At 36.6% G+C, this 13,837-nt stretch overlaps 1 protein-coding gene across 1 annotated transcript in view; it reads left to right on the forward strand.

Annotated features, from left to right (window-relative positions):
- The window catches only part of PPP2R5A (protein phosphatase 2 regulatory subunit B'alpha), a 41,961-nt gene that overhangs the window by 19,732 nt on the left and 8,392 nt on the right, over window positions 1-13,837 (forward strand). Inside the window, exons 4-8 of the mRNA XM_057365101.1 lie at window positions 3,293-3,394; window positions 8,329-8,421; window positions 10,364-10,494; window positions 10,692-10,751; window positions 11,945-12,053. Coding sequence (XP_057221084.1) covers window positions 3,293-3,394; window positions 8,329-8,421; window positions 10,364-10,494; window positions 10,692-10,751; window positions 11,945-12,053 — 495 coding nt within the window. The remainder of the gene's footprint in view (window positions 1-3,292; window positions 3,395-8,328; window positions 8,422-10,363; window positions 10,495-10,691; window positions 10,752-11,944; window positions 12,054-13,837) is intronic.

Raw genomic sequence — 13,837 nt, forward strand, 5'->3', positions numbered from 1 at the left:
AAACTTGTATAAGATTGAAGAGTTACTGTTTCACTTTTGTTTTGTTTAGGTTTTAAGTTTTTAGGCTCTTCAGTGTTCCTACATTAAAAGAAAAAAGTTTGAGTTTTACTGCAGAGTTTGAAGGATGATGTTTTTGGGATGAAGAAACAGAAATGGCTTTAATGAAATCCAGCTATCATCTGGCTGGTAGTAGAGGACAGGCAGAGTCAAAAAATCCCAGAAAGAAGCCAACGTGGCGTGAGTGGCAGGAGCAGAGAATTTCTTTCCGAAGCGCCTTGTCTTTCCCTTGGCCTGGGGCACCTTTGCTCTGGCTTGCAGAGGAAACAGCCTCAGGTTGCAAACAGGTTTCCTTGGAGTCACCTGAGCTGTGGGGAGGCTAAGTCAACAACCCCATAGAGGCAGCAGGAAGGGAAGTAAAATGTTTTGCTGAGCAGTGCAGAGGCAAGGTCTGTGCAGGTGAGGAGGACTCTGTTGTTCCTTTCCTTCACTGGCCTCTGTTGCCAAGACAGCTGCTGGGCCAGCACTGCAGTAATGGCTCCTTTTTATAGCTCTGCTCTGATCCTGATGTGGGGAGCTCGAAATGATACCAGTGTCATTTCAAGCCACTGAGGATGAAATAACATAATTTTAAAAAGTCTTTGTTTAAACAGATGTGCAGGACATGCTGTAGGTCATCTTTTTGGTGCCCTGGGCAACCTGGTTTTCTTTCAGCTGATGATTTTTGTGTACAAATAGTTCTGAAGGTGTAGCACAGCAGTCAGCTCACCTCTGTTCTAAGTGATCTCTGTTTGGAAATTCTCACTYAAAAGTCGTCTAAATCTAATAGCAAATTAGGGTTTGGCATTGTGAACATTTTAAGTTTTAAAACTTAGTTAGAAAGCTCATCCTTTTTTCAGTTTTGGGGAGCATAACAGAAATGTCTCTTCAGTACATGTAACTCCTCTGTCTCCTTGTGCTTATAAACCTCTCCTGGTTCCCCAGCAGTGTATAAAAATTCAGTGTAATGAGATTGTCCTAACAGGTTGTATGAGTTGTGAATTCAGAATTTTAAAGAAATCAGGAATCCTTAATTTGCACACTCAGAAATTGGAATTGAACCTAGTATCTTTGAAATGTTTAGCTCCTTGAGAAGTGGACAATAAGTGATTTTTTTTTTCTATTTTGTTTTAATAAAATATAATTGTATGCCAGTACATTAACTGGCACATTTTCTGATGTCATTTTGKAAAACTTTCTGATTTAATTTAGAAGGCTGACACTGGATTTATCTGGAAATCTACCCAGCTTTAAAAATATTTTACRATTTGTATTTCTGAAATAACAATTTTGGGTAAGACACAACTTATGAAAGAATGTTTTAAATAATATGAGAGGATATAGAGAAAAGTTTGTAAATGTATTGCAAACATAATACTTTTACACTATTATGTAAGAATAAATCAGTAGGTTAACTGTTTTTTTAGGGAGACAGGCTAGTACATAAAAAGGGTGCAASGTTTATTCTAAGGTTCATATATTCTCAGGAGATTGGTAGTGGAAGTACTGAATACTCTGAAAATCATACAATTGGTTTTCCCATTGTATGAGAGACTTGCTAATTGTTTCTGCTACAGAAGTGTGTTTAGTATCCCTGTTTCGGATATGAAACTTATCCAGTATTATGAGGTTCTGTGCTAAAGGTTTGACCGGCTCAGTTCAGCAAGATGCATCTAGGGAGAAAAATAAGCATTTCCAAAGATGTTTACTAAAACACTTGCAAGCAGAGGTGGAGCATTCTCTGTAGAGATTGATTCGTATGCTGGAGGTTTTTGTTGAATGCCTACTAAGAGTAGACAAATAASAGAGCCAGGATTGTAATATTGGTTTTTGGGCTTTAATAAAATTAATGTTCTGACTCCTATTTCTCCCTCCTCTCCCACCCAGCCTTTTGTTCTTGTGCTTTGGAATCCCCAGTCCTTTGTGTTTACAACATTAAAGGACAACTGTACTGTTTTTCATGGCCTTTCTTTTTTTTTTGCTTGTTTGTTTGGGTGGTTTTGTTTGGTTTGGAGTTTTGTTTTGTTTTTTGTTGTTTTTCCTGTGCATTAAGCTCGGAGACAGCTGTAGTGCCCATCCACACAGAATATCATTGCCCTTCCAGTCCAGGACAGCAGAACCAGCTTTGCTGTGTCCCAACACAGTGACAGGACACAGAATGAAGGGCACAGAAGGAAATGAAAAGTCATTTTATGCAATAGCTGTGTATCTTGTTTAACGATGCAGCTGATTTTTCTATACAGAGCCAGCTGGGTGACTTCATGATCTTTCTAAAGTCCTTTTGCAAGATTCTTCACACACTTTGGAGACTCYGTGGAATATGTGCAGGAGGATTGTCTGCATACTGTTAAACAGTTTCTTCTGGGTTTAGTAGGCTCGGGTGATAAGCAGCTACTTGAAACAGATTTGATCAAAAAGACTAAAAGAGTTKGAAAGGTGATTGGAAAAGTTGGGTTAAACTTGTTTCTGAAAGAATGGTAGAAAGTGCAGAAACAAAATGAACTTCATGTTCTCTTTTGTTCGTATTATAGATTTAAATCCAGTATGTTATAGCTGGTGCAAGAGATGACATTTTTCCTTTGACATCTGAATGGTCTTCTATCCAGATTTTAATATACTTCAAAAATCCCTGAAGAAACCTTTTTAAATTTGTCCTTTTGAAATTGATTTGATGTGACTGTATCACACTAAAAGTAACTTAGAGTAACTTTAAGAAAAAATAGCTACTATGTGAAATGGAAAAGTTWGAATGGTTMCGTGTTTCTAACTTTCCATAACCTTGAAACATCAAACAGAAATATCTTGAAATGGGGTAAAGTGAAGAATAAGATGGTTTTGGGATTGTCTGCCCTACATGTGGAGAGATTTCTCTTTAAATCATAATTGGTTAGTTATATTTTTTTTGGTCTTATGTAAAAACAGGTCTTGGTGACACATAGTTAAAAATTGTTTTTTTGTATAAAGAAGCAGAATTTTTTTTACCTGTCATAGTTTCAGGGAAATTTTCTGAATATGACCATATATAGCTACAAGCTTGTAAAGCAGTTGAGACAAAAGTTACTTCTTGTTTTCACTGACCTGTTTCAGACTTCTGGCTGTTTGTATTTTGTGGTTTTGAAAGAAAATAGGAAGTGATTTATTGGGACATTTTTAGAAGGTTTTGTTTCATTTGATTTTACAATAAATGCAGTACCTTACTGCATGTGACCTGTGGAAGCATAAACAGTGATACAGTTAATTTTTTTTTTACTTGCAGATTAGTTCTAATATTTTTAGAACACTTCCACCTAGTGATAACCCAGATTTTGATCCAGAAGAAGATGAACCAACTCTTGAAGCCTCATGGCCCCACATACAGGTATGTGATTCCTTTACTTTCAAGCCTTTTTGTAAGGCAAGAAATGTGCATACTTTATATGTCATTTTGTCATTTTGTGCTCTTGTTAAGAACATAAAAATTGCTTTTATAATGTAATTGAGTTTTCATACTTGAGAGGGAAAAAAAGTGGTGCTTTTTAAAGCATGTATAAATATGGTTGAATGCAACTCTTCTAAATGGCTTAAATACTATTTTTTAAACAGAGGGATTACACTGTTGAATTGTGGTGTATGTATGTCTTAAAATTGTGGATTTCTTCGGTAATTTTGTTCTTTACCTAAGAGGTTTGTTTTCTGCAACTGAGCAACTCTTTACTGTGGTTTCGATAAAATATAAGTTAATATTAACAGTTCAGTTTCTTGTGATAATAACACGAAATTGAGTAATAGCCTTTATTTGTCTTTTGAGCAAATAGAAATCCCTCTTTCTTCCCATCCTTTTCGCTCCTTCCATGCAAAAAACTTTACAATATCAGCGTTGTTTGGTAACAGTTGGCTGGTTATTCCATTGTTGCACTTCTGTGCCAATCTCGTGATTTTTATAGTGCTGCTGTATCGCTCACGTGATTRACTTGAAATGCTGCTGAATTTTATTTTATTTTCAGTTAACTCTTAGGAGTTGTAATTGTCCAGGCACATATCTCAGGTAGTTCATTGCTAAATTTCTGTAAGTAGTATCTGTTAARGGAAAGTGAAGTAGCAACTCCAAGTGTGGGTAGAAGATTAAAAGCTGCAGCACATCTGCATACCATTTTCTCTCCCCTCTCAAGAACTGAAACTCTGCCCCTATAATCTTACTGTTCTAATCCATCAACAAATACTCTTATTTAAAAACTGGGCCTCTAATATTATAAAAAGTACATCTTCAGCATAGTATTTGAGACTTAAACCAAACAAGAATTAAGTTACCACAAAAAGTAACAAAAAATAAGGTAAAGGGCTGTGATAGTTACATTCTTACATATGGCTGATTCTAATTCATAGGTGAAATGGTTATAACTGAACTAGATGAGAAGCTTGATTTTGTAGGGTAGGAGGGTGCAAGGTCTGAGCAATATCTGTTGTGGTCAGTAGCAGCACCATTTGACTTCTAAATACTGCTGTGTCTCACAGGTAAAATTTGTAAGTATTTGCTCAGTTCACTTTAGGTCATAATTAAACTCTAGTCTTGTTCATAGAAAAAGACCTGTGGATTTTGTGATGAGTTCACTTGTGTCTTAGGCTTGCCCAAAAAGAATTGAAAGAGGTTTGTAGCCTGTGGTTATTTGAAACTTTACTTTCAGATTTTTTAATTGCTTTTTTCTAACAGAGTTTTTGCCAGGCTCTGTCTGGCCACTGATTGTGGGTTTCCCCTTCCTCCGTGTGTTGTTAATCCTGTCCTTGGAATAGATTGCTCCTTGCAGCACACAGTATTTTCCACTCCGTCCTTTTACAGTGAATGTGCTACTGGACAACAGAAGACTGAGTTGGATAATTTGCTAATTGCCCTTCAGGAGCACAAAGCTGCTGGAAATGTCAGATTTTGTGTGTGGAAGAAGGGCTGTGCACAACCATTCTCCTCTGCTGCAAAATGTGCTATTATTTTTGGTGTAGTCTAAAGGACTGGTTAAGGAGGGAAGGTGTGTGGATGTTTTGCTGTCTGTGATTTTTGACTGATCAATTACAAATAAATTCAGAATTTTATCGTGATCTGGCAGCCGGGTAGGCAGTTTTCTGGGAGAGAAAAGAAAATAATCTGAATCTCTACCTTTCTCTGCTTGAATCTGTTGACATAATTGCTTACTAAGTAACCAATGTGTGTGTAGTCACAACAAAAGACTTCAGACCTTCAGTAAAATGAGTGCAACTTGAAAGATGTTGCTTTAAAGCAATGCTGAAGGTAGTTTTTACACAGCCAAACTGGGTTGAACAGGTTGGCATTTAAAGCYACTGTGTATTTTGAAGCTTAGGGAGTTGCAGAATTGGTGCAATTGGTAGTTTAAAGCAATAATATTCTAGGGGTCCCTGCAAGATTGAATCATCAAAGCATTAGGAGTTGTATTTCATAGCTCTGTGATCTAAGCAGACCAGTTTTGAGAACAAAAACTACTAAATCCATCATCTCTCCCCTGATTTAGTATTYCCAGTAGTAATACTGCTGTTAAAGTCAAGAAAGTTAAGCATGCCTGTGGTCTTTACGTAGGCTCTGTTGTGGCCAGAATCTGTTCTAGTGCCCCCAATTTGGTAGTTGTTATGCTTTTACGCTTGCAAACATGAGCATACAGGAGAAGTGAGAGGCTCACTTATCCAGAAATGGCTGCTGTAACTTGCTTCCTGAAATGACCTGAGTAAAGAGGCTTTCACCTATTTCCCAAGGGTCACAAGGATTTCCAAAGTTATTTGATACCCAGCTGATATCCTGAATTTAATCTTGGCAGCTTGTAGCAAGATGTTGCAGCACTGTGYTTTTCACTTACCTCTGYTTGATGTCTGTTGCAGTTGCTGTATCTGTTTATGGAAAGAAGCCACAATTATCCTTCCTCCCCTGTCCTTTAGGAAAACCAATGTCAATTTAGTGTTCACTCTTAAAAAGTGTTTTATCCCATGACAATTCTTGTGGCTTTTTCTCAGTATCCTTTCAGGTTTTAATAAATTCCCTCGAGCAGGTGCATGCTGTGCATCTCTCCATGCTGTCAGTATCTTCCTGGAATATCCTTGGATTTCATGGCTTTATTGTGAGGATGGATCTTAGTCATCCTGTGGTTAACCCTTTATCAGCTTAAGGGCTTGCAGTTGCTTACCAGTGCTTTTTCTTGGAACTCCAAGTGTGACTTTGCAATCCTTGGGTTTCATCCTGTATTTATTCTTCTAGGGCTTCAGGGTCAACTTGTCCTTTCTTGWTGGTAACATGACATAAACTTTTTTTCTATTTTCCCCCATGGTGGTAGGTTCCAATATTGTGGCATTGTCTAAGCAGTATCACACATGGCWGTTCTTTGTTGTTGTCACTGACAGAAATATTTCATATAGGAATTTATTACAGAAATCTTGAATTAAATTAAATTTCCAGAATTAAATCCCTGTGAAGCTGTGCTGCATAACCTCCTTCTGGTCATATGTTGCCCATTTCTGTACATGTTTATCTAGTTRCTAATTTGAAAAAGATGAGTAGAATAGAATGTTTTGGGTTGGAAAGGACGTTTAAAAATCACCTTACTCCAAGCCCCCTGCAGTGAGAAGAGACACCTTACATGAGATTGTTGCTCAAAGCACCTTCTCAACTTGGTGTCATCTGCAAACTTGCTGAGGTCGCTCTCAGTTCCACTGTCTGTCATTAATGAAGATATTAAACAGCCATGGATGAGCTCTTTATAAGACAGAGGATGAAGTATGGTAACATTTAAAATTCTAGTATTGGGYGGTCTGTTAGGRTGCCAAGAGGATGGTGCCAGGCTCTCCTCAGTCATGCCCAGAGACAGGATGAGGAGTTCAGTTTACACTGAAACACAAGAAGAGGAAGAACTTCTTTACATTGAGGGTGGCAGAGCACTGAAGAGGTTGCTCAGAAAGGTCATGGAGTCTCTCTCTCCAGGGACCTTCAAACCCACCTGTTCCTCTRTTGCCTGCTTTAGGTGACCCTGCCTTGGCTAGGTGATTTTCAGCCTTCCACCCCTAACAATTCGGTTATTCCATGTCAAATGCTGATATGAAAAGCTCTTGTTACAGTCTGTCAGAGGGGGAGAAAGCGAAAGGTAACTTGTGTTTCTGAGCTTCTGCTTTGCAGATAGAGCRCACCCTCCTTGAGGCTACACATGARTAACTGTCATTTCAGATGTTCTACATAGAAGTACTTACTGTCATGCATTTCTCTCAAGTGAGATGCCTAATTATAATTATGAATTACTCAGGTGTTGGCTCTCAATTTAGTTAAGTACTCAGAGTGGTAATAGTTGAAATTCATGCCTGTGAGTATGAGCACAGCTCTGTGTGGGTTTTATTTAGAAGCCCAGTCAGTGATGGCATTATGTACCTAAATTGCATTTTAGTGTTATTACTAATCAGTTGTTTAATTATATGGAGTTATGAAATAGGCATTTGAGAATACAAACAGCTCTGAATGTATTCTAAACATAAGGCATCTTTCCTCTCAATYCTGTCTTAGATGCCTTCTATGTATTTCACTATTCTGGTATTGTTACAGCAGTACAGTGTTTTGTGTCTTGGTCATGGATGAACCCCAAAATATGGTACTTGTGCTCTGGCCTCTTCATGCCACTCTCTGCCACCCCAGGCCCTTGGTAGCTTTATCCCCTGTCATGTTTATCTGTGGGCATTGTGGGATTGTTGCATATGGGAACTTGAACTAAGTAGAAATAATATGCTACAAGCCATAATGGATATTACAATTGAATTTCCAGGATATGGAAGCCTAATTTTAATCCATACTCTTTCAGTTTCTGTGAATTCATTCAGGTGTTTTAATATGAATTTTCATTTTCAGAGTTTGCAGTCAAAACTTAATTTCAGGAACACTTAGTAGATTTTTCTTTGTCTCTTTAAGGAATTATGTCGTGTTAGAACATTTAATTTTACTCTCAGAGATACTAAATTTTTGGTAAATTATTTCTACATAATTCTTAATGTGGCAGGAATGTAACATATAGAACTTGGTTTTTGTCCCCTAGTGATATTTTCAGTAGATTATTTATTAAACTTGGACTCTTCAGGGAATCAGAGTGTTCTGGGTACTTACTGTAATTCTTTCACTAGATTCCAGTAGAGGCTGTGGCTAAGCCATGATGTGTTAGGCTTTGGTTCCCTTTTGTAGTTTTTAAGCATGCGAATAGTCCCACTGTCTTTGGTGGTGGTGACAGGGCTGAGATCTGTGTTRTGGTGTACTTACTAACTTCAGGATTTTCATTTCCATGTTTGTAGTTGGTGTATGAGTTTTTCCTGAGGTTCTTGGAGAGCCCAGATTTCCAGCCCAGCATTGCGAAGCGATACATTGACCAGAGATTCGTACAGCAGGTAAGAGGGGAGTTTGAAAGTGGGATTTAAAGATCACCTCTCAAGCTTGGTTTATCAGATGGACTGATAAAGCTTTTATGTTGACACAGGGTAAATTTCAGTTGTTCCAGCAGTGGTTTCTGCCAAACACTAAATAAACAGCACATCATACCACAGGGGCTATATGTAATTAGTAACTTCAGGAACGCTTTGTTTTCAGATATCAACCTCAGTGCTTTGCAATGACAGATATTTGTGAATACAACTTGTGTTTTTCGTGATAYGTAACTTAATTCCAGTCAAATCCACAATGTGCTAATTATATTTTTGTAGTCCTTTTATGTCTGGGTTTTTATAGTTTTATCATGGGAAGACTTACAGTAAACTCTTTTTTGTAAAAAGTTCATGTACTTATTGTACATGAAATGTGTTTCAACACCTTGTAACTTTTGTCTAGATAGTGTAATTCTCTTATTATTGTATATTAACCACAGAAGGAAAATTAAGTAAAAAATAACATAGGAAGGCCATGCTTTAGCATGCAAAGCAACTATGAACCAAAAAAAATGAAGTGAGATTTCATATTAAATGTAACTTCACAGGGAATTATGGTGTAGAATGCCATCACAAGTTTTGGTTCAAGGTGAATTCAGTGGGGATTTTTTTCACCATGTCGAAATACTTGTTTGTCAAAATACTTGTTTGCTCAGTATCTGAAGAGTGAGTGCTGGCAGGCCATCACAATACAGCAATGAAAAGTAAAACCACAAGATGGGTGCTTTCCCTCCCTCCTTCAGTGACTGCATTTAATTTCCACTTACTTGGTTCTACYGTTCTTCTTTGTAAGTGTTGCCTTCTTCTGAGTTGTATTCAACTTACACAAAAAATTTAAGCCTAAAGCTGCTGGTGAACTATTGGCTGTGGGTATCCAGTTTACAAATTGACCTGTGGTCCTTAAGAGCAGCATTGCMGAGTTTGTTCCTGACATTTCACTTGATCTTTCTCTAGAGTACAAGATAAAGACAATGCAACCAACAGCTAGCTATATATGGGAAAAAACGTGGAGTAGTGACCCTGAGAAATTCCTGCTAAATATAAAATTGAAATGAACCCGAACCAAGTTCCTGAGCAGCTGTTTCCAGTCCCTTGTGCTGCTTGGTACAGACATACCTAAGCTCAGACCTGAGCAGGAGACTCAGGTGACTGCTTGAGCTGTTACTAACTTGCTCAAGGCAGCTAACATTTCTGAATATGCTGTTGCTTAGACATGCAGGGTTAAAAAAAAATCCAAAATTATGTTCTATAATGTGATTAGAATGTTTTTTATGTCTTTGATGAGCATGGTCTTTGTGTCTCCTTGGAAAACTTTCTACAAGAAAAAAAGTATATGGAAAGTTCTGTTAGCTTATTGCAGCATTTAGTCTGTATTAATAGGGAATGGGTTAATAATTACATATATTGTGCCTATTCTGTGACTCCCTCCTTAATTGTAAGATTTCTTRTATAGGAATGCTCTTGCTTAGCCATGAAGACACAAGTACCTTTTTGCGATAAGCAATGAAGGATTTTAATTAAGGGATTGTATATATAGGATACAGATTTTATTCATTCTGATTTCTAAAGAATAAGTGTAAACCACTTACCTACAGTTTGATAATCTCATTTTTGCAACTTAATTTTTATTTTAATAGTGTAATAGTTACTGGAATGACTTTGGTGTTTGTTGTATGCTGGCTCTGGAAAGAAATGAAGTTGATGAGTCTGTTTAAAAAAAATGAGCTTTAAAATTGTATTAAAATGTAATTTTAAAAATACACTGTCAACATAAAAAAAAGTACAGTTAAACTGTTTCTGKTTTTTTATAGTGTAAACTTGTAAATTAAAGATAGAATTCAAATTGGGTATTAACAAACCAAAATCTTAAGTTTTTGAAAAGTAATATTTTTCAATTTAATTTTTGAAGTTGTTGGAGCTCTTTGACAGTGAAGACCCACGAGAACGTGATTTCCTAAAGACTGTTCTTCATAGAATTTATGGAAAATTTCTTGGTTTAAGAGCATTCATCAGGAAACAGATAAACAACATTTTCCTCAGGTATGCTCTGTGTGTGTGACTAGGTTAAGGAATATTTCATCTTCATGGTCTGGGTCTGCAGTGATTTATCCTTGAAATAAATCAGTTTGGGTTGGTCTGTGATCTGGCTTTCAAATATATGAAGCTTAGTAAAGGTTTTTTCTTTGGAATCTCTGATCCTCTGTCAATTTTTGACAATTGTCTTTTTCTGTTAACAGGTTTATATATGAAACAGAGCATTTCAATGGTGTTGCTGAACTYCTTGAGATATTAGGAAGGTAAGTTTGATCTGATACAGAAAAATATATAAAATGTTGTGAATGTTTGCTTCAGCTTTTCTGCTTTGGGAATGGAGAGGGGGAAGAGAGTTATTACGAGTGATGAAGTGCAGTCACTGATAATCTAATACTGTCTGGGTTASCACATGAATATTAAATTAGGACACAGAATAAATTATTCTTTTCTCAGTGCAAGTTTTAAAGATGACTGGCAAAATGTTTCTCAAGGGTCCTTGTTTGTCAGAACTATCTACTCTTGCTTATCTTTTACCTGATAGATGAGTTGTTCTTTGATTCAGAAAATGAATGTTAACTTTTGCCCTCATGCTGAATGAAATGCTTTAATCCTTAGCAGGCTGGTTTTGCTTCCACTCTATTCAGGAAAGCCTTTTAAGTGCTAGGGTTTTTTAGTTACCTTTGTTATTTCACTAACTTAATTTTACTTAGAAGGTTTTTTCTGATAGTTTTTTTACTGCCTTTTCAAAACTGTCACAGATTTTACAATAGAAAGTAGTTTCAATATTACTGGTCTAACTGAAAATACAAATATGGTGAAGCTATTGTGCAACAAGTTTTCGTGAAAAATCAAGTGAAAGGGGTGCCATTTTCTCAGATTTGCCTAAAATGTGTGGGGCAGAAGAAACTAACGTTTTCCTGAATGACTTTTGTCAGYTCTATAGCTCGTTAACTCTTACATWTAAGATGATTGRATCAATGAGACAACTTCTTAACTATTTTTAAARGGAAAGTTTGTTCAACAATCTCAAAACAAATGTTCAAACTGCRCTGTTAAAATTGTGTAATCAATTCYTKTTTTCTCTGTAAGTTGCTGGTGATTGTGGGCAAAATKGATCAGCTTCCTGTTACATTTGTCTGAGCTTTAAAATTAGACARCTATACWTACTGTAGAGGATTTTATTTAATGRAGACARTGACAAAARTACTTAAGCTCATGTAATGAATATTATTTGGCTTCCACTGTGGTTCTCTGGTTTTTCTACCAGAGAGTCTAAACTCTGATACCAGCATTTTAAAGGTTGTGCACATGTAAAGCTATTTTATGGCTTCAAAATAGTCAGGTTTAAAAACTGAATCAGAAATGGAGTTTCACTTGAACTTACAGAAATTCTTGACTTGCTAGGAAAAAGATAYATTTTTTAATAAAAATAAATCCTGCTTATTCATGTTTTCAGTATTATCAATGGTTTTGCACTGCCACTGAAAGCAGAACACAAACAGTTCCTTATGAAAGTTCTGATTCCCATGCATACTGCAAAGGGATTAGCTTTGTTTCATGCACAGGTAAGCTTTTGCCTATTTTTAAGAGTGGTGGGGTTTTTTTTGTATTTACATTTGAAACTAATGAAATTTAAAGCACTACGTGTAACAATATCAATATTCCAAAATATCTGCAAATTTAGTCACTTTAAAAAAAATCTTCCAGATCTTATATCTAAAYGTTAATTTTGAGATAATATTTGGTATATATTACAAGTGAAAGAATGCACCAGTGAGTCAAAGACATACCATCTGAAGTAGGAAAGTGGCTTTGTTTGTAGTCTTGTCACACTTTAGGCTTTATTTAATCCCAGGACCTTGTACTGTTGTCACTTCCTTTATGTAACTTAAATGCTGTGTTTAAAGGAACCTTGGGCATGGCCAGGTATCTCTTTCAGAAGTGTTTCTTTCTTTCTAAAGCTGTGCCATGCATGGGGTTGAGGGGAGAATGTTGTTGCCATTTATAAATGGCAGAAATGCATAGTAGCTCTCTGGATCAGCCAGAAATTATGTAGATCCATGACATGCTGTCAGAATGCTGCAGTTCTTCAGCTGACTTTGATTCTTATGCTTGCCACAGACATTCAGCATTTCAYTGGAGCAATAATCTGTATCCTTTCCAGACATATGGCACTTCAAGTATTGAATGTAGTTGATGCAAACTTGGAAATAATTCTGCTGTGCCTAATTAAAACTTGCTTTGTAACTTAGTTTAATAATACAGCTCCTTACAGACTAAAGATACAAAAAAATGGGTTTCTAATTAAAGTGAAATCATTATGACTGTGTAGCCTACGAACAGGATCAAGTGAGGAGCTCAGTTAATTCCTAATTCTCATATGAAGTTTTAAATTAATCAATTCACTTGTCTTTGTGGTTTRTTGCCTTGCTGCTCCGTGGAATGAGTCAGTGAAATGGAAAGGCCCAGTCACCTCCCAAAGGTGTTCTCACTGACAGATCAGTACAGCAAGCTCCCCTTTTTTTCTGGGATACATTTAATCCAGCTCCTACTGAAAGGGCTCTATTAATTCAGTGTATCTGAAAGTAGCATTTGTCCTGCTGACCAGACCACTCCTCTGTCCCTTATAAAACACAAGTGCCAGGTGCACACACACCACTGTGTGTTCCTGGTTTCATTTTATCCCAAGGTGTGAGTCAGTGTTAAATCTGCATTGCAATCTCAAGTGGTCTGGTTGCTTTGTTGCTAAGTATAGCCTACCCTTAAAAGTTAAAGCCTTAAAGATGAATTAAGCTTGAGGCTTTTGTCTTTGAACAATAAAGCATTACTGTACTGTACTGTATATATACATATAATGGGATTTTGTGAGATTCATGTGTGACATTTATTATTTTTTGAATCTATACCAATTTATCGGTAGCCTAAGAGCAAAAGAAATAAATTAGACCTGTTGCAATTRCAGAATTATAATTATCTGCTTTGGCATAACAGATTAAAAAAAAGGTAAGGAAAGGGAATGCTTGAATTCAAGTATCCTGAATATTGAAATGYAATTACATAATTTACATAATTTTTGTCTTTGCTTTGTACTGTGAAATACTGTGCCTTTTTAAAATCAGTCTTAATGGAATCTAGGATTGTAATGARTTCAGTAATATGATTATGGTAGGGTTTCTGCACTCGCCTATATGCTAAATAACTAAACTATTAAATAATTGTACAACATGAAATATCACACCTTGGTCTGAGCAGGCCCCTGCACAGAAACTCCTAGAGGCTGGGAGAGCAGTGAGGGTGACTTGATCACATTATGCTTCCCCACTTCTTCCACCTTTCCACAGGCACTTGT

Source organism: Malurus melanocephalus, unplaced genomic scaffold (genome assembly GCF_030028575.1).
Source record: "Malurus melanocephalus ecotype Western Australia unplaced genomic scaffold, MMel_1.1 scaffold_48, whole genome shotgun sequence".
NCBI classification, from domain to species: Eukaryota; Metazoa; Chordata; class Aves; order Passeriformes; family Maluridae; genus Malurus; species Malurus melanocephalus.